At 50.9% G+C, this 20,375-nt stretch overlaps 2 protein-coding genes and 1 long non-coding RNA gene across 20 annotated transcripts in view; 1 reads left to right on the forward strand and 2 right to left on the reverse strand.

Annotated features, from left to right (window-relative positions):
- Window positions 1-4,804, forward strand: part of DENND3 (DENN domain containing 3) — a 66,239-nt gene extending 61,435 nt beyond the window's left edge. For 6 of the 14 annotated variants that reach the window (XM_055287399.2, XM_055287403.2, XM_063643584.1 and 3 more), the window contains 3 exons: window positions 845-978; window positions 2,889-3,007; window positions 3,084-4,558. In XM_055287399.2, the coding sequence (XP_055143374.1) occupies window positions 845-978; window positions 2,889-3,007; window positions 3,084-3,476 (646 nt within the window). In that variant the 3' untranslated portion in view covers window positions 3,477-4,558. Of the gene's footprint in view, window positions 1-844; window positions 979-2,467; window positions 2,550-2,888; window positions 3,008-3,083; window positions 4,560-4,588 lie in introns of those variants that run through there. The other 8 variants (XM_055287400.2, XM_063643583.1, XM_063643585.1 and 5 more) reach the window with 4 other exon arrangements.
- A 637-nt stretch (window positions 4,805-5,441) lies between these two features.
- Window positions 5,442-13,689, reverse strand: LOC134737259 (uncharacterized). The gene is made up of 3 exons (XR_010121964.1): window positions 13,059-13,689; window positions 9,574-9,663; window positions 5,442-9,249 (listed from the first exon to the last, which is right to left on the reverse strand). It is a non-coding gene; the product is annotated as an uncharacterized lncRNA (long non-coding RNA).
- A 1,854-nt stretch (window positions 13,690-15,543) lies between these two features.
- SLC45A4 (solute carrier family 45 member 4) overlaps window positions 15,544-20,375 on the reverse strand; it is a 97,932-nt gene continuing 93,100 nt past the window's right edge. For all 5 annotated transcript variants that reach the window (XM_063643589.1, XM_055287409.2, XM_063643588.1 and 2 more), the window contains one exon: window positions 15,544-20,061. In XM_063643589.1, the coding sequence (XP_063499659.1) occupies window positions 19,936-20,061 (126 nt within the window). In that variant the 3' untranslated portion in view covers window positions 15,544-19,935. The remainder of the gene's footprint in view (window positions 20,062-20,375) is intronic.

Consider the following 20,375-nt stretch of genomic DNA (forward strand, 5'->3'; position numbering starts at 1 on the left):
GTTTGCTGCTGTGTCCCACGGTGGGAGCAGCACTGGACACAGTGGGCATCCAGGGAGACGGGAGGAGGAGGTGGGGTCTCCTCGAGCAGAGGCCCGTGGTGGGGAAGGTGCTCAAGGCTGCCCACTTGGTCCAGGCAGCCCCAGCCCTGGGTGAGTGGCTACACTCCCCACTCCTTTTTCACCTGACTCAGTGTCGGGGGCACCTGTGTCAGGCCCTGTTGGGGTGAGTAGAGAGGTGCTAGTCTGGAAGCAAAGCTGGCTCAGGAGGTGCAGGGGTGGCGCAGGGTGCAGGCTTGAGCCCCGCCCCGCCCATAGCCACCTGCACCTGCAGCCAGCCCGTGTCACCCAAGAGCTCTGAGGAACGTGCTGGCTCCCTGGTCCCTTGTGTGAACGGGGCCCACTGATGAGGTTCCATTTCAGTTAATGGTCATGTCGTGGCTCTATGACAACACCTCATTGAGCCTGCGGCCCGCGGTGGTGGGAGAGGTGGGCATCCCGAGAAACCCGCCTTTTTCTGCCGAGTCAGTTACATTTGAGCCAAGCCTGGCTGTGGCCGCATTCATAGCATGTTTGCAGGTTATTATCATGTTTGCAGGTTATGTTTGCATGTTATTGTCATGTTTGCATGTTATCGTTTGCAGGTTATGTTTGCATGTTATGTTTGCAGGTTATTATGTTTGCATGTTATGTTTGCAGGTTATGTTTGCATTATTATCATGTTTGCAGGTTATCCGTGTTGAGCACATTTTCTCTCATGGTGACCTGGTTCTCTCATGGGTTAAAATGTGCACAGTGTTTTCAAGGGCCCAAGTTAAAGGTGTGTGTGTGTGTTTTGTGTCCCCAGCGAGGTGTACTCGTGCAGCATGGACGGCACGGTGCTGGCGTGGAATGTGAGCACGCTGCAGGTGACCAGCCGCTTCCAGCTGCCGAGCAGCGGTCTCACGTCCATCAGACTGCACGGCGGCCGCCTGTGGTGCTGTAAGTCCGACCCCTGCCATCAGAGCGGGCACCCTACCTCCCTGCTCTGGGAAAAGGATGCTGAATGAGAGCAGAAAGCCTCTTTCCTTTGCTTCATGCCTTTCCAGTCTTTATTTTAAACTCGGGTTCCCTTTCTGTGGTCGCAGCAACCTTTACTCCACCTGCATTGCTGCTCCTGGGGGCTCCCCAGATCTCCCTCTGCTTTTCTACCCAGTGGCTGACGGGACGCCTGTCTTTACTGGACGCACCACTGCTCTCCTGCCCCTCACGTTGGCTTTCGCTGTGCCCTGCTCTGGGGTTGAAGCTGGCCCAGGTGTCCCCCGGAGTCACGGCTGCTCCTCCTGGGAGGCCTCTGTGTGCGTCACGTCTCCACACGTGGGGGCAGCTGGCGAGCCTGTGCCCTGTTCCCCTCGGCCACTTGGCACAGAGCTGCAGCCTGGGACTCTCCGTGGACCCAGAGTGGGGATTTTGCCAGGGGGCGATGGGAGGAGCAGGTACTTTGCCTGGCGGCTGTGTCTGCATTTCTGGACGCCCCAGAGCACGGAAGTTGCCGGCACTTTGAGGTCTTCCTCGACGTGCCAGATTACATGAGTGACAGCTGGGAATACGTTTTCTTTTTTGTAATGGAAGCGTGTTTCACATATAGTAAAGCTCACCAAAAAGTGTTCAGTTTGTTGTGTTTTGACAAACATCTAAACTACATAACCATGAAACAAGTCAAGATACGCAGCGTTTCCATCACAGCTGAAAGCGTCTGTGCCCCTTTCCAGGCCGTGCCCCCATTCAGGGGATACAAGTGCTCTTAGTTCTGTCACTCTGAATTTGGTTTTTACAGAACTTTCTAGAAATGGACTCTACATTAGGCCTTCTGTATCTGGCTTTATTCAGTCAGCAGGATGTTTATAGTATTCATTGCTGACGTTCTGAGTATCAGTATCAATAGCTCGTTCCTTCTTGCAGGGTAATATTCCATTGCGTGCATATGGAACAACTTACTCATCCTTCCCCTGCCCCAAGTGGGTACTGGCTTCACTCTGCTTAACTGTGTGAAAAACTGGCAGACTGTTTTCTGAAGTGGCGGCAGCAGCTTCCACCCCACCCGCAGTCTCAGGCTTCGTTTCTTCCTATCCTCACCCAAACTGGTTCTCACCTGTTTTTACTGACACCATCCCAGCGGGAGTGAAGTGGTGTCTTGTGGTTTGGATTTGTGGCTCCCTCACAGCTGATGGTGCTGAGCACTCTGTTGTGTGCCCGGTGCCCACTGACGCCTCCCCTGGAACAGTGCCCGTGCAGGCCCCTGCCCACTGTTCCGCTCACTTTCGGGGCCGGTAGCGACGTGGCTGGGTGCAAGCCAACGGCTGTCCTTCTTCCCCTCATCTGTTATTTGTTCTGTTCTTCCTTTCTTGCCCTCTTTTGTATTGAATATTTTTATGTTCAATTTAATCTTCTTTACTGTTTTTAAGCATTATATTTTTGTTTTATTTTTCAGTGGTTGCTCTAAGAATTGCAATATGCAACCTTAACCGATCACCCTCCTCCTTAACTAACTATGATACTGCTTCATGGATAGGGTAAGAAGCTTACCACAGTATCAATTGTGGTAATCCCAATAATATATTCTTTAAAATTTTTGCTTAAGCAGTCAATGATCTTTCAAGAAAGTTAAGACAAATTAAGAAATTGCCCATCTATTTACCTTTTCTGGTGAGCCTCATTTCTTCTTAAAGACCCAGGTTTCTGTCTTGCATTTTTTCCCAGTAGACCTCACCCGTGCACGCCTCAGGCGCCATGTGGCACATGGTGATCCCCCCTTCACCACGCTGGAAAGAGCAGTGAGGCCAGCTCTGGTGCTGGCATCTTATGTTGCCAATGGCACTGCCTGGCGCCATCCTAGCTCCTTCCTTCTGCAGGCACAGGTAACAGCATCATGGTCATGACAACGAATGGATTCCTCCGTCAAGAATTGAAGATTGAGGAGAACTTCAAAGACACCAGTACCTCCTTCCTGGCTTTCCAGCTCCTTCCCGAGGTATCCCAGCAGGGGCTGTGGGCCCAGCACGCACGTGGCCCGGGGCCCATAGCCCACACCGTGCCCTGTGTTTCAGGAGGAGCAGCTGTGGGCAGCCTGTGCAGGATGCAGCGAGGTTTACATCTGGAGCCTGAAGGACCTGGCCCAGCCCCCGCAGAGGGTGCCCCTCGAGGACTGCTCTGAGATCAACTGCATGATCCGGGTGAAGAAGCAGGTAGGGTGGAGGGCCCGCCATCCCCAGCATCCCCGCCAGGTCTCGCTTGCCCTGGCCTCAGCCCCATGCTCCCGAGAGCCAGCCGCACGCCCTCGTGCCCTCCTGCCTTCGCCTCTCAGGGCTACCCTCCTAACAGGCAGGTGCAGGTTTGGCGCCAACGGGCCCACAGGTCACCATGTGCTGGTTTCATGGTGTGGTCCAAGCACTCCACAGTGCATTCCCCCAAACTGGGTGGCTTCAAATGACAGAACTTAATTTTCTCACAATTCTCGAGGCAGGAGGTCCAAAACCAAGGTGTCAGCAGAGCTGCCTCCCTCGGGGGCTCGGGGGGAGCGTGCACTCCAGGCCCTTTTCTCCACCACCCGTTCATGTGGCCGCCGTCCTTGGCGTGCCCTGGCTGTGGACGTGGCACTCGAATCTGTGCCTGCACCACATGGCATTCTCTCTCCCTGTGTGTGTCTCTTATGGGGATGCTGGTCGTACTGGATTAACCAGTGTGAGCACATCTGATCTGTCTACAGACTCTATTTCCAAAGAAGCTCACATTCTGAGGTTCAGGGAGGATATGGATTTGGGGGGACACTGTTCAACCCATTACAGTCTGCCCTCTGGCCCCCTAAATCCACGTCTGTCCCACATGCAAAATACACCCCCTCCATCACTACATCCCCCGAAGTCCTAGCCCATTCCAGCATCAGTTCTGAGCCCCAAGTCTCCAAGTGAAGCTGGTGCCCTCGGATGTGGTTGAACTGTGCGCGGGTCCCACCTGGGGCAGAACCAACCCCTCTTGCACTGTGAACCTGCGCAGCTAGAAACAGTCTGTCTCTTCCCAAAATACAAGGCTGGGCCAGGCAGAGGTTAGACAGTCTCATCCGAAAAGGGAGAAATTGGAAGGAAAGCTGGACTTCCAGGCCCCGAGCAAGTCTGAGACACGGCGGGGGTGGGGCAGAATTCGTTTAGTGTTTTCCCCCATAACTGAATTGGGATATAATTGACAAATAAAAATTATATATAAGGTATACAAGGTGATATTTCAATATACATTGTGAAATAATCACAAGCTAATTACCGTATCTGTCACCTCACACAGGTGGCTGTTTGGTGAGAACACTTACGACGCACCCCCAGCACCTTTCCAGCACGCAATGCAGTCTTCTTCCCTAGAGGCCCCTTGGCCATTAGGTTCTAAGCCTGAGAAGGGTCCTCTGCACCTGCCAGGTGGCCCTGACCCTCAGGGGGCAGAGGCCCTGTCCAGGAAGGACAGAGATTTGGAGGCACACGCGTCAATTCTGGGTAGCCAGGCAAAGCCCTGGCACTCCTGGGAGGGACTTCTTTCCCTGCTGACCCCTCCCGTTTCTCCCTGGCAGGTCTGGGTGGGCAGCCGAGGGCTGTGGCAGGGAACACCGAAGGGGAAAATCTACGTGATTGATGCCGAGAGGAAGACCGTGGAGAAGGAGCTGGTGGCGCACATGGACACCGTGAGGACGCTGTGCTCGGCTGAGGACAGATACGTGCTGAGCGGGTCGGGCAGGGAGGAGGGGAAGGTTGCCATTTGGAAAGGGGAATAAACGTGGCTGAGCCTGCCAAGTGGAACTGTGCCCTATGTGTGGGGACTAGCTGCCCCCTAGAGTCCGCCAGGAGCAGAAGCCTGGAGGGGTGGCGGGGCAGGGCAGCCCAGGCTCAGCGTGCAGCCCGCTTACCGTGTGGCCAGCTGCGAGACCCATGGCTACGCACCTTCTCTCAGGCCTTCAGGCCCCCTGGTTAAACTGCACCAAGGGTGTTTCCTGTTGGGGTGTGTCTCAGGCAGGCAGCTGCATCTTGTTGGTGATAACCTCTGCTGGGAGGTTACTTTGTGTGTTGCCTAGAAAGTTCTGGAATCCACAACCAGGGGCTGGCACTGGAGCCACCAGCTTGGCCGAGTCACAGGTGACCCGTGGCCCTCACGTCTCTGGTTTTACCTTTCCTTACTTCATTCATTCACTCACCCAGTCCTTATGAATCACCGATGAACACTGGGCTGGGCACATGACAGTGAGCCGGGAGCCCCAGGATCTCCAGCGAGGCCTGTGAGAAGGGTGGTTCAGGTAACCACTGTGGTCTCTCTCCCATCAGAGAAGGTGGACAGGGCCTACCCAGGTGAGGGGACCACCCCCCTGTGATCAGGTGTTTGGGACAGGGGTTGGGCCAGCTGAGGCAAGCTGTCTTTTTCCCTTTTTTTCAATAGATGCAAAATTTTTATAATAATCCCAGAGACCTTTTTTCTACCAAAGATCACAGACCAGAAAGAGTTCCATCTAAAATATCATGCTCAGGAAACTACATGGGATCAAAAGTAAAATAGCATCCTGTATAATCTCGTCTTCCAGTGTGCTGCTCAATTTCCCCTGAATCTGTGCACACTGCGTATGTGCACGCGCAGGATGCTTTACTGAACTCAACAAGATCTTAGCTGTACATAAATATTTGCAAAAGAGACCCTTTGCACCTTTTTACTGTAATGTTGAGATTTCATTACTTAAATGTTCTATGGAAGGTTCTGGTGTGGTTGTTGGAGCTGGAGGGAGCGTGTCAGCACGTGCTAAGGGCATGGGGCCTGCCCCCTGGACACCCATCCACAAGCTGGGCCACGGAGCCCCAGCTTCTCAGGACACAGCCCCAGAGCTGGCTCATCCTGAGGGTCTCTGGGGGTGTTTGCCAGGCTCCTGGGATGGGCCGCTTTCAGCAGCTCTGCAGTGCCTCCAGATGCAAAGGCGGGCCCGGCCTCTCGTTGGGTCTGCATTTTGGAGAGTCCACACCACGGACCGTTCTCCCCCAAGGCTTGGCTTTGCGTAGCCACTAACTTCTTGGGGCGTTCTGAGAATGTGGGCGGAGCAGAACTATGTGGCCTCATCCTCCCCCAAGGCTGTGCTTGCAGCGGGGCACCTTCCCACTTTCTAGCTGTGGAGAGCTTAGATTTTGCTTTTGTAAACACATGAATCCTTATGATAAAAGTCTGTCAGAAATACATTTATAAATTATTTAATGCCAGTCCTCATGCAACCTCAGGTATCTTCAGCTTGTGGAGAATAAATCTGGTTTAATAAACACCGATGTCCAGCTCCTTACTTCATCCGACAGTGACTGGGGGAAGGTCTTGAAAATGACCCAGGACCATCCTGAATGTGCTCCTTCCTCATTCCAGGCACCGGTCACGTTATTTTAATGCAGACTCTTCAGGTCTTTTCTCCATGGATAATTTCCAAGATCTTACTCGACAGTGATTGCGTTTTAGGAAACGGTCACTCATATAAAAGAGAAAACAACAGGTGAACAGAGGTGCTAGCCAGGGAGTAAATGTGCTGGGCAGGCCTGGGTTCCATGTTTATTCTGTGTTTTGCAAACAGAATCGTGGCCAGTGGAGTTTATTGAAATGGAAAGGGCACTTTGATGCCTTCGATTTTTCCCCTGTGGTTTGGAGAGATTCTATTAGGAATGATTTGTCATGGCAAGGCCCCAGCTGAGCTGGAATTCATTCAACAGACTGTGATGCCGTCCCTGCCTCGGCTTTAGAAATCTGAATTAAATTGGTGCAAAAAAGTATTTCTTTCTCTTGAACCGGAAACCAGTATATTTTAATAGGATTTCAGTTCTCCTGCCGCATTTCAAACAACAGAAAAGAAAGCTTGCTTTAGGGAGCTGGCACTGTTCACAACGCCAACCATAAGCTCACCCCAAGTCCCCATCACTGATGCAAAGACAGTCGCCTGGTAACATTTCTATGATTTGTTCTTGGAAGATGTGTCTACTTCAGCTGTTTTCAAAGAACAGCGCTTAGCATTGGATGTGACTGTAACATCTGAATTAACAGCGCATGAATTTTGTCTGCTTCTTGAGGATTCCTTGCACAGATGAAGGTGTGCTTTCTCCGCGTGGCTGAGGAGGGCATGGTTGGAGAGTGCGGCAGGATTGCCTCACTGTCTCTGCTGCCCACAGCTGTTTGCGTGTCTTGGAGCAATACTGCGCCATCCCCCAGCAGGTGAGACAGAGGCTCACAGACCCAGAGCTGGTTTCTGTCACCCGCGTTGCTGCTGCTGAGCTGCAGTGTGAGCCGAGGCGTGCACAGGACTCCGGAGAGCTCTGCAGTTATCTATCTATCTGCCCTGGAGCTGGACGGGAGCCTGATCCAGGCCTAGCTGCAGATCTGGCCACAAGCCCTGAACCCCCCATAAAACGGGGGTGGTTCCTTCTTGCAGGGCCCACATGGAGACCAACAGGGGCACACTGAACACCCGGTCTGTTGCTGGGCTCCCAGGAACACCTCAAAGAATGCTCCATCCTGGCCTGTGTGCTGGGCCCGTGAAAACGTTAAGGAAGGAGAAATGAGAATGTGATGGCTCCTGTTGGTGGGTTGAATGGTGCCTTCAAAAACATATGTCCATATCCTAACCCCTGGGACCTGTGGATCTGACCTTATTTAGATAAAGGGTCTTTGTAGGTGTCGTTAAGGATCTGAAGATGAGCCCCTCCTGGATTCTGGGTGGGCCCTAAATCCAATGACGAATGTCCTAAGGAGGGGAGGAAAAGACACATGGGGACAGGCCACGTGAAGACAGAGGCAGAGGCAGGAGCGATGCAGCCACAAGCCCAGGAGCCTGGAGCCATGGGGAGCTGGAAGAGGCCAGGAGGCTTCCTCCCCCAGAGCCCTCAGACGGGGTGTGGCCCTGCCGGCACCTGGATCTCAGACTTCTGGCCTCCTGAACGGTGAGAAAATAAATGTCGGGTGCATGACCCCCTAGCACCATGCCTGGTTTGTGGTGTTGGTTCTGGCAGCCACAGGTAACTCTTCCAGCTCCTGTTTGTTGCCTATGTGTTGCCCGTGTGCTCCGGTCAGGTGCTGTGCCAGGCGCTTTAGGGGCACTGTTGTGTATGATCCTCAGGACCCCGTGGCATGGAGCGGATCGTCCCCATTTTACACCCAGGATACTTTGGCCCCAGTACTAAGAGCGAAGTGGAGGTTGGGGGCATACCTCACTGCCAAGACGGCAGGGCTGGGCTTCAAGAGGGCCTCAGAAGCTGCTCTTGCCCTAATGTGCAGCCTTTCTTTCCACTAGTGCTCTCACCTTTAACAAAGTGCTGGGAGCGGGGCTGAGGCTGGCGGTCCTGAGATGTGTTAGCAGCAGCCCCTGGCCCATTCAGGGAGGATCCTGGGATGAGGGAGGGGGTAAACTCACCTTACTTTGGTGGTGGAGGAGAGCAAGTCTCACTAGCGCTGCATCTTTCCCTGAGGGTCAAGGGAGCGTATTCTGCGGCTCTAGGTGCTGGGCCAGCAAACCACTGCCACGGTTCTGCTGGGTCTAATGGTGGTCATCCAGGGCTAGGGGCTGAGGCCATGTGTGCAGAGGTTGACAGGAGGCTCAAAGGAGATGGAGTAGGACAATGGTGCAGTTAGTGGAGCCCGAGCATCACTGACACCCCCACAGGGATGGCTACAAAATGAAATATTTAAAAAGATTTACCAGAAAGACAGGAAAGCAGTGACAGAGGAATAAAAAGCCAGATGTGACAAGTAGAAAATAAGTAGCAAGATGGTAGACTTCAACCTAACCATACTGATAATTATGTTCAGTGTAAAGGGATGCAACACTCCAATTAAAAGGCAGAGGTTGTCAAACTAGATCTAAAAGGAAACCCAACTATAAGTTGTCTACAAGTGACTCACTTGAAATATAAAAACACAAATGAGATAAGAGTAGAAGCATGAAAATTTTAGGCTGGATGTGGTGGCTCACACCTATAATCCTAGCACTTTGGGAAGCTGAGGCAGGAGGATCACTTGAGCCCAGGAATTCGGGACCAGCCTGGGCAACACAGTGAGACCCCCATCTCTATAAAAACATTAGAAAATTAGCTGGATGTGGTGGTGTGGACCTGTAGGCCCAGCTACTCACGGGGCTGAGGTGGGAGGATCGCTTGAGCCTGGGAGGTCAATGCTGCAGTGAACTGTGATCATGTCACTGCACTCAGCCTGGGTGACAGAATGAGACCCCGTCTGAAAACAAAGACGAAGAAAAAATTTTACTATGCCAACAGTAAGTATTAAAAAGCTGGTATGGTTATATTACTATCAGACAAAACATACTTCATGGTACACTACAAGAAAAACAGGGAAAGCATAATAATAAGGTCAATTCATCAAGACGATGAATTAACTGATAATAGAGATTTAAGAGATATGAAGCAAGCATGGTAGGACTATAGGAGAAAATAGACAAAATCTACAATCATAGAGATTTTAACACTCAGAAAATGATAGAAAAAGTAAAGAAAAAATTAGCAAGCATATAGATTTAACAACACCGTCAACCGGCCTGACCTGACATAGAACACTACAGCCAACAACAGCAGAATATCCATTCTTGTCACGTGCACATGAAACGTTCGTCAAGCTGGATCACATGCTGGGCTATAAAATGAATTTGAAGATTTAAATATTATGGACCATGTTCTCTGACCACACAGAAATGGAATGGGATATCAACAGTGATAATATGCCGAAAAATCTCAAAATTAAAATTATGTTGGGAAATTAAACAACACACTTCAAAATAACCCAATCGGTCAAAGAAGAAACACAAAGGAAATTAGAAAATATTCTGAACTGAATGATAGTGAAAACACAATATATCCGAACGTATGGGATGCAGGCTGGGCATGGTGGTGCATGCCTATAATCCTAGCACTTTGGGAGGCCAAGGCAGGAGGATCCCTTGAGCCCAGGAGTTCGAGACCAGCCTGGGAAACATAGGGAGATGCTCTCTCTTCATTTTTAAACAAAATTAAAAACCAAAATGTATGAGATGTAGCTAAGGAGAACAATTATACTTTAAATGCCTCTATTCACAGAAAGGTTTCAAATCAGCTATCTAAATTTTAATCATAAGAATGTAGAAAAATAAAAGCATGTTTAAATGAAATAAGTACAGGAAGGTAATAATAAAGACCAAAACTCAATGAAAGGGGAGACAACCAGCAAAGCCAAAAGTTGTTTCTCTAATTGATAACCCCTATCCAGACTGATCAAGAAAAACACACATGTATGAATTTCATTCCAGTATCAGGAATGAAGTGAGATACAAATCTTACATACGTCACAAGGATATTATGAATAACTAAAATATGCAACTTTCTTAAAAATAACTTTATGAAACCAACACAAGGAGGAATAAAATCTGAGGAGTCTTAAGTCTATAAAGGAAATTGGTTTGTAGTAAAAAATCTCCCAGAAAGAAGAAATCTCCCAGAAAGACAAGATCTCTAGGCTCACTGGTTTCACTAGTTAATTCTAACAAACTCTTATGTATGGCATAATAGAATTTACAGAAACCCTTTCAGAAGAATAGAAGAGGAGAGAACCTTTCCAAACTCATTTTAGGAGACCAGCATTAACCTATAGTTGACAAAGATCTTACAGGAAAATAAAATTATAGATCAATTTCCATCAGAAACATAGATGCAAAATTCCTTGGGTATCTACCCAGAGGAAAATAAGTCATGATATGAAGAAGTCACTTGCACGTGCACATTTATAGCGGCACAATTCGCAATTGCAAAAATACAGAACTAGCCCAAATACCCACCAATCAGTGAGTGGATAAAGAAAATGTGGTGTATTTACATCATGGAATACTACTCAGCCATAAAAAGGAATGAAATAATGGTATCCACAGCAACCTGGATGGAATTGGAGACCATTATTCTAAGTGATGGAAAACATCATATGTTCTCACTGATATGGGGAGCTAAGCTACGAGGATGCAAAGGCATAAGAATGATACAATGGACTTTGGGTACTCCGGGGGGGAAGGGTGAGAAAGGGGCAAGGGATGAAGGATTACACATTGGGTTCAGTGTACACTGCTCGGGTGGTGGTACACAAAAATCTCAAATCACTGCCAAGGAACTTATCCATGTAACCAAACACCACCTGTTCCTCAAAAACCTAAATTAAACAACAACAACAAAAGGGCTGGGCATGGTGGCTCACGCCTGTAATCCCAGCACTTTGGGAGGCCAAGGTGGGCGGATCACCTGAGGTCAGGAGTTTGAGACCAGCGTGACCAACATGGAGAAGCCCTGTCTCTACTAAAAATACAAAAAAAATTAGCCCAGCCTGGTTGGCGCATGCCTGTAATCCCAGCTACTCGGGAGGCTGAGGCAGGAGAATTGCTTGAACCTGGGAGTCAAGAAGTTGCGGTGAGCTAAGATCACACCATTGCACTCCAGCCTGGGCAACAAGAGCGAAACTCTGTCTCAAAAACAAACAAACAAACAAAAAACAAAAAATAAAACAAAAAAACCACCACAGATGCAACATTCTTAAAATATTAGCAGATCGAATCCAGCAATATTTTGAAAGGTTAATTTATCATGACCAAGTGGGGTTGCAAAATGCAAGGTGAATTTAACATTCAAAACTCAGTCAATGTAACTTAACATTATCAGTGGAGCAATGGAGAAAAGCCATAACGATCATCTCAACAGATGCAGAAAAAGGGAACTTCCTCAAATTGATAAAGAGCATTTACGAGAAACCCACAGCAAGCATCATACTTAATGGTGAAAGACTAATTGCTTTTCCCCAAGAATGGGAACAAGGCAGGGATATTCACTTTCCCCCTTCCTATTAACATCGTACTAGAGATTCTAGCCAGGGCAATAGGGGGGAAAAAAAAGGGCATAAAGATTATACTGGTTCAGCAGAACACTGAAGGGGAAAAAAAGATGATTGTACTGGAAGAGGCAAAACCATCTTTATTAGAAGACAGCAAGACCATTTATATAAATCCTAAAGAATCTATTTTAAAAACTAGAATTTTTTTTAGTTTTTTCTATAAGGTACTGGATACAAGGTCAATATACAATCATTGCATTACTATATTCTAACAGCAAAAAACTTGTAAACTTTTAAAATACAGTAGCATAAAAAAACACATTCAACAGAAATTAATTTAATGAATGATGTAAAAGACTGAAAACTCAAAAAAATTGCTGAGAGAAAATGTTAAAGACCGAAATAAAAGATATACCATTTTCATGGACTGGGAGATTAAATATTATAAAGATGTTAGTTATCTCCAAATTGATCTGATAGATTCAATTTAATCCCAATCAAAATGCTAACATAATTTTTAAAAAAGAAATAGAGAATTTGATTATAACATATATGGAAATGCCAAGTAGAATATTTAAGATAACCTTCAAAAAGAAGATCAAGCCAGGTAGGATGGCTCAAGCTAGAGGACTCATATACCTTTATGCTTTACTGAAAAACTATAATAATTAAAACAGGGTAGGATTTGACATAAATATAGGTAATTAAATCAGTGGAACACAATGTAGGGTCTAGATGCACAAGCATAAAGTCAGTTGACTATACAAAAACAAAAATTCCAAGACAATTCAGTAACGAAAGTCTGTTCAGCAAATGGTGCTGCAACGACTGGATAAATGTATGGAAAAGGGAAGCAGCTCAACACTTACCTCACTACACATAATTTAACTCAAGGTGGCTCACCCACCTAAATGTAAAGCTAGAAGCTCTAGAAACAAGCACATCTTTGCCACCTTGGTGCAAAGATTTTTCTAGAGAGAGCAAACAAAAAAGCTAAACACTAAAGAAAAAAATGGATAAATTGGACTTTATCAAAATATATCATTCAGGAAAAAAGAAAATATTTGCAATACTATATCTGATAAAAGAACTTTTATCCAAAATATATAGAGTTTTTACAAATCAATAACAAGATGAACAGCTCAATTTAAAAATGGGCAAAGAAGGCCGGGCACAGTGGCTCATACCTGTAATCCCAGAACTTTGAGAGGCCGAGCGAGGCAGGAGGACCGCTTGAGCCCAGGAGTTTGAGACCAGCCCAGGCAACATAGAGAAACCTATTTCTACCAAAAAAAAAAAAAAAAGCAGGGCATGGCGGTGTGCACCTTCAGTCCCAGCTACTCAATTGGCTGAGGCGGGAAGATGGCCAGAGCCCAGGGTGCTTCAGTGAGCCACGATCAACCTTGGGCACTCCAGCCTGGGCAACAGAGGGAGACCCTGTCTCAAAGAAAAAAAAAAAGAAGTTATACCCTGGAATGCTAACAGCTATTAAAGAATGCAGTAGGTCTACATGCAGGAACAAGGAAAGTTGAAGATATTTTGCTAAACAACAAAAAATGTAGGTTGCAAAACTCTGCATAGTGGTTCAAATTTCGTTTAAAAAAAATTAACAGTAGTGTGGAGACAAAGATGTGAAATCGGGTCGGGTGCGGTGGCTCACGCTTGTAATCCCAGCACTTTGGGAGACCAAGGCGGGCAGATCACTTGAGTCAGGAGTTCGAGACCAGCCTGGCCAACGTGGTGAAACCGCACCTCTACTAAAAGTACAAACATTAGCCGGGTGCGGGTGTCAATTATCCCAGCTACTCGGGAGGCTGAGGCGGGAGAATCGCTTGAACCTGGGAGGCAGAGGTTGCAGTGAGCTGAGGTCGCACCATTGCACTCCAGCCTGGGCGACAAAGTGAGACTCCCTCTCAAAAAGAAACGAACAAAGACTGTGGGATGGGAGGCCTGCGGCACTGATTCTGTCTTGGCTACTTCTTCTTGCCCCGTGATGGCCGCTGGGCACGCAGAGATCATCCTTGGTGAGCATCCTGGGGAAAGGCCAGGAAAGGGGTGCAGCGCCGGGTGTCCCCTCCTAGCCTGGTCGCTCGGCGGAGCGTGGGCGGGGTGCAGGTCTGGTGCTCGCTCAGGTGGCCCAGGCACCCGCGCGCCAGGTGAGGCAGTGGGGGGGGGGGGGGGCAGGGGAACACACGACCCTGGCCCCTGCCCCGCCCGTCAGGGCCGCCCACCACCCGGGGGCGGGGGTCATCGTGGGGTGCCGATTCCACCTCCCCGCCCACAGGCACCGGGCCCTGGGCGGCCACCGGGGTGCGGGGCTCCCAGCGTCTCGGGCTCCCACTGCTTCAGGCCTGTCCTGGGGCGGGGAGCATCTCTGTGGCCGCGGTGGGACTGCGGCGCGGTGGCCGGGCGTCCCCTGCAGGAAGCTGTTCTCGCTCGCTGCCTCCTCCATCTGGGGGGGAAGCGCCTGGATTTTGGGACCCGCCGCCCTCAGCGCCCTGGGCCTCCACCTGTGTTCCCAAAGCCCAGCCCCGAGTCTGGGGGCGCCGGGCGTGCCGTGGTGGGCGGAGGCTTCCAAGCCCCTCCCTGCCAGGGACGGCGGGGCGGGACAGGGCGGGGCCGCGTGCACCGGGAGGATGACAGGGGACGCCGCAGGCTCGCGTCAGCCAGGGCGCCGGGCAGGGTCACGGGCAAGGTCCCAGAGAGCAAGCGGGCTCTGGGAGGGCAAATGGGGTCTTGGGTGCAGAGTCTGGGTGGCCCTGGCTCTCCGCCCCACTCCCGTCTGGCCGAAGGACCGCGACCATCCCTTTAGTCCCCACCACAGGGCGATCAACCTGCGTTTTGCAGCAGGGCGCCCAGGTAACAGCGCCAGAGTGGCCCAGCCGGGACTTGTCCCCAGGTCCGGAGGCTCCTGGCTTCCGTGGGCCCCCAACTGCACAGGTCCCATCCAGTAGCCCCGTGGTGACACCCCCCAACTATCAAAGTCCCTCGTCCCTTTCTCCCTAGTCTGAGCAGATCCCTTCTACCCCACACCCCGGCCCTGCTGGGACCTCTTCCACGCCCCACAAATCAGAAGAGCCATTGACGATAACTCGCTTCCGGATTCAAACACCAGCAGCTGGGTAACCTGGGGCAAGTCCCCTCCCTTTCATTTCCTTCACTGCCAACTGCCAGTCACAGCCCTCAGTGGGGTGCCAGAGGACAGAGATGACTCACTCTGCCTGTATGAAGGTCAATGGAGCACTCTTCCAGCCGCCCCAGGATCCCATATGTCCCCTGGGGCGTCAAAACCAGGTGCACACACCGGGCCACCCCGTCCTCAGCCCAGCGTGGCCACTCCTGCTGGCAGCAACAGCAAGCAGGCTGCCTCCTTAAGACACTGGCTCCAGGGACAGTCAGGAACCCTTCAGCAGAGGTAGACCGCCGGCCCCACCCTGGTTCCACCAGAACAGGCCTGCAGAAGGCCCAGGCCCCAACCCCGCCTGAGCGGGCCCATGCGTGGGTTCCAGGGACAGGCCCCAGATTTGCGAGCTTGCGGGCCTCTGGAAACAAATGCTCTCGTACTTGGGCCCGGCTCCCCTCGGCAGGCCTCAGACAGCCCACTAGACCCACTAGGCTCCAGGAAGGCAGAGGGCAGGAGGTCACAGGAAAGTGACAGACACACCCGCATCATCATGTCAGAGGGAAAAGTTTATTGAGTCAGCCACAGAGGAACAGAGAAACAGACGCAAGGAGGTTCTCTGTGCATGGAGGAAATCAGGGCGCTGCACAGCCGAACCCTGTGCAGGACAGAGGGGCGCGGACAGCAGTGCATGCCACAAACATTCACCTGGCAAAGAAACAGAGCAGAACCCAAGGGCTCTGTGTACACACAGACACAAACATGAGGCCACTGTTACCCAACTAATAGAAAAGAGTCATGAGCGACACGACACTTCCTTACGACCTCCTCCTCATAAAATGTAACATTATGTGTTTAACACACACTTAACACCATTGCTAAATCAGCAAGAGCTATTATAGTGCTCCAACTTAATAAGTTGATAAAAAGCAGTCCTGTGGCCAGTTCACAATGGAACTAAATAGTTTCATTCCGAGATGCCTGGGGAGTTTCTCTGGCAACAAGGCATTTCCAACAAACGGGTCATTCTGTCACCAGGAGATGGTCTCAGTCCACGGCACAGAGCGACGTGCCCCTGGCAGCCCTGTGGAGGGCAAGGGATGCTGCTGGGAAGGGTGCTCACTCCTCCTGGAGGACCCAAGGAGGGGCTGGCCAAGGGGCCACCTTGAGGTTTGGGGGCTCTGGCTGGAAAGTGATGGCTGGCTTTGCATGAGGTGACAAGAACTTTAGGCTGGGTCCCCAACATGCTGTGTGCACAGGCCTTGTTCAACTCGGAACTGAACTGACACCTCTCCCAGGTGGTGAAAGGCAGAGCCCCCCCAGGAGCTCTCGGAAGCGGGGGTCCCTCACGACAGGCCTGTGGCACCAGGCTTGGAGGCAGGGAGCTGGTGTCTCTCAGAAGCAGCGCGTGCTGGTGGGAGGCGGAGGGACAAACGAGACTGACTCCACAGCAGCAGTCCCTCGCACGCTGTGTGGTGGCTAAAGCTGGACCAAAGTTAAGAAGCGAAACAGCGTGGGCAAAGGTGTCCATCTTTTCTGAAGCCGGTGAATGTCTAGTGTGGACAGCAATATTTGGTGTTTTACAAACCTAGTCTCTAATAGCGGCCACCATCGCTGGTGGCTGCACAAACCATTAGCCATAGAAGGGAACAGCTGGTATCTTTGAGAGTATTTTTCAAACATGTCACCCGAACATCACCGCCCCAGCGGTGGGAAAGCCAAGGACGGCCTGCAGCCCCACCCCTCTTGTTGCTGCCAGGACGGCTTCCTGTTCAGCTCTGGGGTTCTAGGTGGTCACAGACCAAGTTCTCCACACTTGGGGCCTTCAATAAACACTCCTGAGGGCTGTTGGAAGCCACTAACCATCTGAGGAGGGCTCAGTGGCCCTGCTTCCCCCCCGGGGACAGGACTGGACAGAGTGCTTCTCCCAGGGGCCTGAGGCTTTCAAGGGCAGGTGTCCAAGAGGCAGCACACAGCGCTGGCCTGATCAGTGGTAGGTCGGATGATTCCAGCTAAGGCCCCTGCCTGAGAGTGAGAAAAACAACATTCCAAAGCTAGCTCTTCAGCCACCAGGGAACGTCATGATGCCGGTCTGCCGACAGATCCAGGAAAGGGGGCATAGGCAGGCCGGCCCAGCTGACAGCTCACGACCTCTGCCCCTTCCCACCAGCTCGCATTCCTGCACCTGGAAACTTCTGCCATGTGTGAAGGGGAAGCTCGTTAAAAGTCTTTACTTAGCTGACTTGTATAGGGAACAAAACCACCACAAATGAGACCAACGTTATCCTCGTTTGGTAACTGGTCTGTGCACATTACACAAGACGCAACCAACCGACACACCCTGCCTGACACTCCAGTCAGCGTGCAGAGGCACCCGGACCACCAGCCTGCAGAGCCCACACCCCAAGGGTGCCATAAGCCCAACTCCAGCTGCGTCCTCAGCACTGGATGGCTGGCCAGTTTCCCCAGCGGGCGCCGGCATGGCCTCCTCGTCCTTTCGGGCAAGGCTGCCAGCCAGAGCGCCTCCCCTTTGACACTGACCAGTGTCCCCAGCCCCGTCTTGGTACTGCATCTATCTGAGGTACAAGGTTAGAAACCACAGACACCTGAGCTGCAGCCTGACCAACGCAAGCTGCGGGCGCAATGATGCTTTGCAGACAAGACAGCCTACCCACCTGCCCTTCTTCTCGGCTTCCCTTAAGACACAAGGTGACGACACGGACAGTTTCAAGTGAGTGCAATCTGGAAATAATCTCAGTGCAAGGGAAGGGTTGAGGCTAAAGATGTGGCGACCTGGTCCTCGCTGTGGTCAGGCCGGGCCCACACGCACTGCAAGAGCCCTGGTCACCTGCACCTGCCTCCCAGGAAGGCAGCTCCAGACACCGACTCTACTGACCCTGGACCCCAGCCCCCGTGGTCCCCTCATTTGGGGTCCACACACTGACCTGCACACTAAGAAGGGCTTTGCTTGCAAACACCTGAGGTGCTGACAGCTTGACGAGTCTACAAAGTGTGCAGCCACCGACTCCTGTCACCAAGGAGCACACAGCAGTCACGCCTGTCCCTGGCTGGCACTGGTGTCCGGCGTGTTCATACTGACAGTGACTGTGGCAAGGCCATGTGGAGGGCACTGAATGGCCTTTGTTGTCCTTACTTCAGATTAGTCAAGGCTGGGATCTCAAGGGTTAACACACTTCAGAGGGGGGTTGTGAAGCCCCTCTTCCTCCTAAAAATCAAGTCGCAGCCAGGCCCTGAGACTTCTGCACTCCCAGCTGGTGAGGAATCCGCTTTGGTGAGTCCTGGATCCGGCCGCTGGGCCTTCAGATGAGGGTGGGAAGCCTTGGGCAAGGGGTGGCCCCCAGATGAGCCCACGTTTGGTGTGGTTTGGGTCGGATCTTGATTCGGGTCAGGCCACTGCCATCCCATATCCGCTGCTGTCTTGCCTCCATCTGTTTTACAGTCATCAGGACGAGAAGCCGGAGAAACCAGCTAAGACGGGGACTGCGCCTCGAGATCCTGACAGGTACAGCCAGGTCTCAGAGAGGGGATCTACAGTCTTAAAGCCACTAGAGGATCAAGTTGCATAGAGTGAGCTGCCACGGACGCTCGGCCGAGGTGAGGAAGCCAGGGGTGCCGTCCCCCAGAGAAGGGCCAAAGTGCCCAGCCGACGGGACTCCCGCTGGCCAGAGGGCTCGCAGCAAAGCTGGCGGCACTTTCAGTAGTCGGACTTGCCCTGTCCAAGCATGAAATTCACAAGGCCATTCTCAAGTTTCCACACATCCAGAAAATGTTCTTGAAGTCTTGAAGTCAGTCCTCTGCGATCCTGGGACACTGTGGCCTGGCAGACGCACCGTGCGTGAGCAGGTACCCAACTGCCACCCGGACACAAACACACAATCTACGAAGTGCCACCAGTGGCAGGAGACACGGCAAGACCAGAGGCCCATCAAGTACATTAAACAGTCGCTCCTTTAAATACACAGAAAATTCAAGTAATTTATTTAAAAACTGCTTTAGTTTCATCTTGAAATATATATATGTGTGTATATATATTTGCTCTAGAATGATCATATTGCAGCATGGTTCTCATGCATTTCAAAGTTCTTTATTTAAAAAACAAGTTGAGGCAGCAAAAGTATTACAATTGTCTGACTTTGTGTGATGTGTGAGGCCTCCCTGTCTCCTGATCTCAGTAAGCTTACACCGACCGTTTCACATCAGAAGAGCAGAAACGGCTTAGTTCTAAAGAGACTGTGGTTTGGAAAACATTTCCAAATAGCTGCAGTACTTGCCCGAGTTTTGCTTATTCGCTGAAACCAGAACGACTGTGCAGAGCCCTCCGGTGACACGGGCCTTAGCTGTCCCAGATGTATGCTTCCCCTTGCACCTGTCCTGACTCCAGCGTCGAGCAGGTGAGCAGGCGAGGAAGGCATGGAGTTCTGACAGGTTCCAGCACGCATGTCCCCTTCGCAAGCAGGGGAGGCCCTCGCACATCCACACACCCGAGGTAGCCTTGCGGCGGGACTTGGGAGGCAGGGCCCGCCGGGAGCTCTGCTCTCAGGAATCCCCAGCAAATGGTTTAGAGACGAATCAAAGTGCAGTGAAAGTCAACGTTTCCTTCCCCCTGACGTTGGGAGGGGTCTGGAGGGGCAACCCGGCCTCCTAGGAGAGTCCTTCAGATGGGACGAGCAGGGTCACGTGGGTGGGCGCAGACACACACGCGCACGCAGGAGCTCGTCTGGAGCTCACGCTCCGCCCCCAGGTGGTGCCCAGCCCATCCCTGGGCAGGGTGTCTGGGAGCCGCCCCTGCAAATCACTGTCTTCCGCCCAGGCCCCCCGGACCAGCCTCCTCCCAGCTTTGGTGTGCGGCCACTGCCCAAGGACAGGGCTGCCCTGGGCACAATGTGTCAAACTCGCTGAGGAAGAGAAGATACGTTGTTCTTCTAAGAAAACCACATTGTGGAAAAGAAAATTTTTTTTCTAAAATAATCATAAAGAAAAATACTCTCCAACAGCTGCAGCACCAGCCAATGTGACGAGATCTGACAGACGTCAATACCTGCAGGCGTCTACAGAGAGGAAATTTGATAAAAATATTTTAGTCACTGACTACACTACCATTATCTGAAGCATTCAGATAAGACATAGCAGAGAATGTCAGATTTTGTTTTCAATTATAATTTTAGAAATGCAAAATCTTATTTTTTCTAAATTGCTTATTGTCTATACAAATGTTTTATATAATTTTAAAACATGCAGAATAATATACCTGCAGAATAAAAGAGCTGAAATTAAAAGATCTTTTTCAATTAAAAAAAATATTTCAAATGATTTTTTTAATTATCGAAAAAGTGGTTAGTGTGGTATTTGCCTAGTAGCTCAA

The sequence above is a fragment of the Symphalangus syndactylus genome, chromosome 7 (assembly GCF_028878055.3).
Source record: "Symphalangus syndactylus isolate Jambi chromosome 7, NHGRI_mSymSyn1-v2.1_pri, whole genome shotgun sequence".
Taxonomy (NCBI): Eukaryota; Metazoa; Chordata; class Mammalia; order Primates; family Hylobatidae; genus Symphalangus; species Symphalangus syndactylus.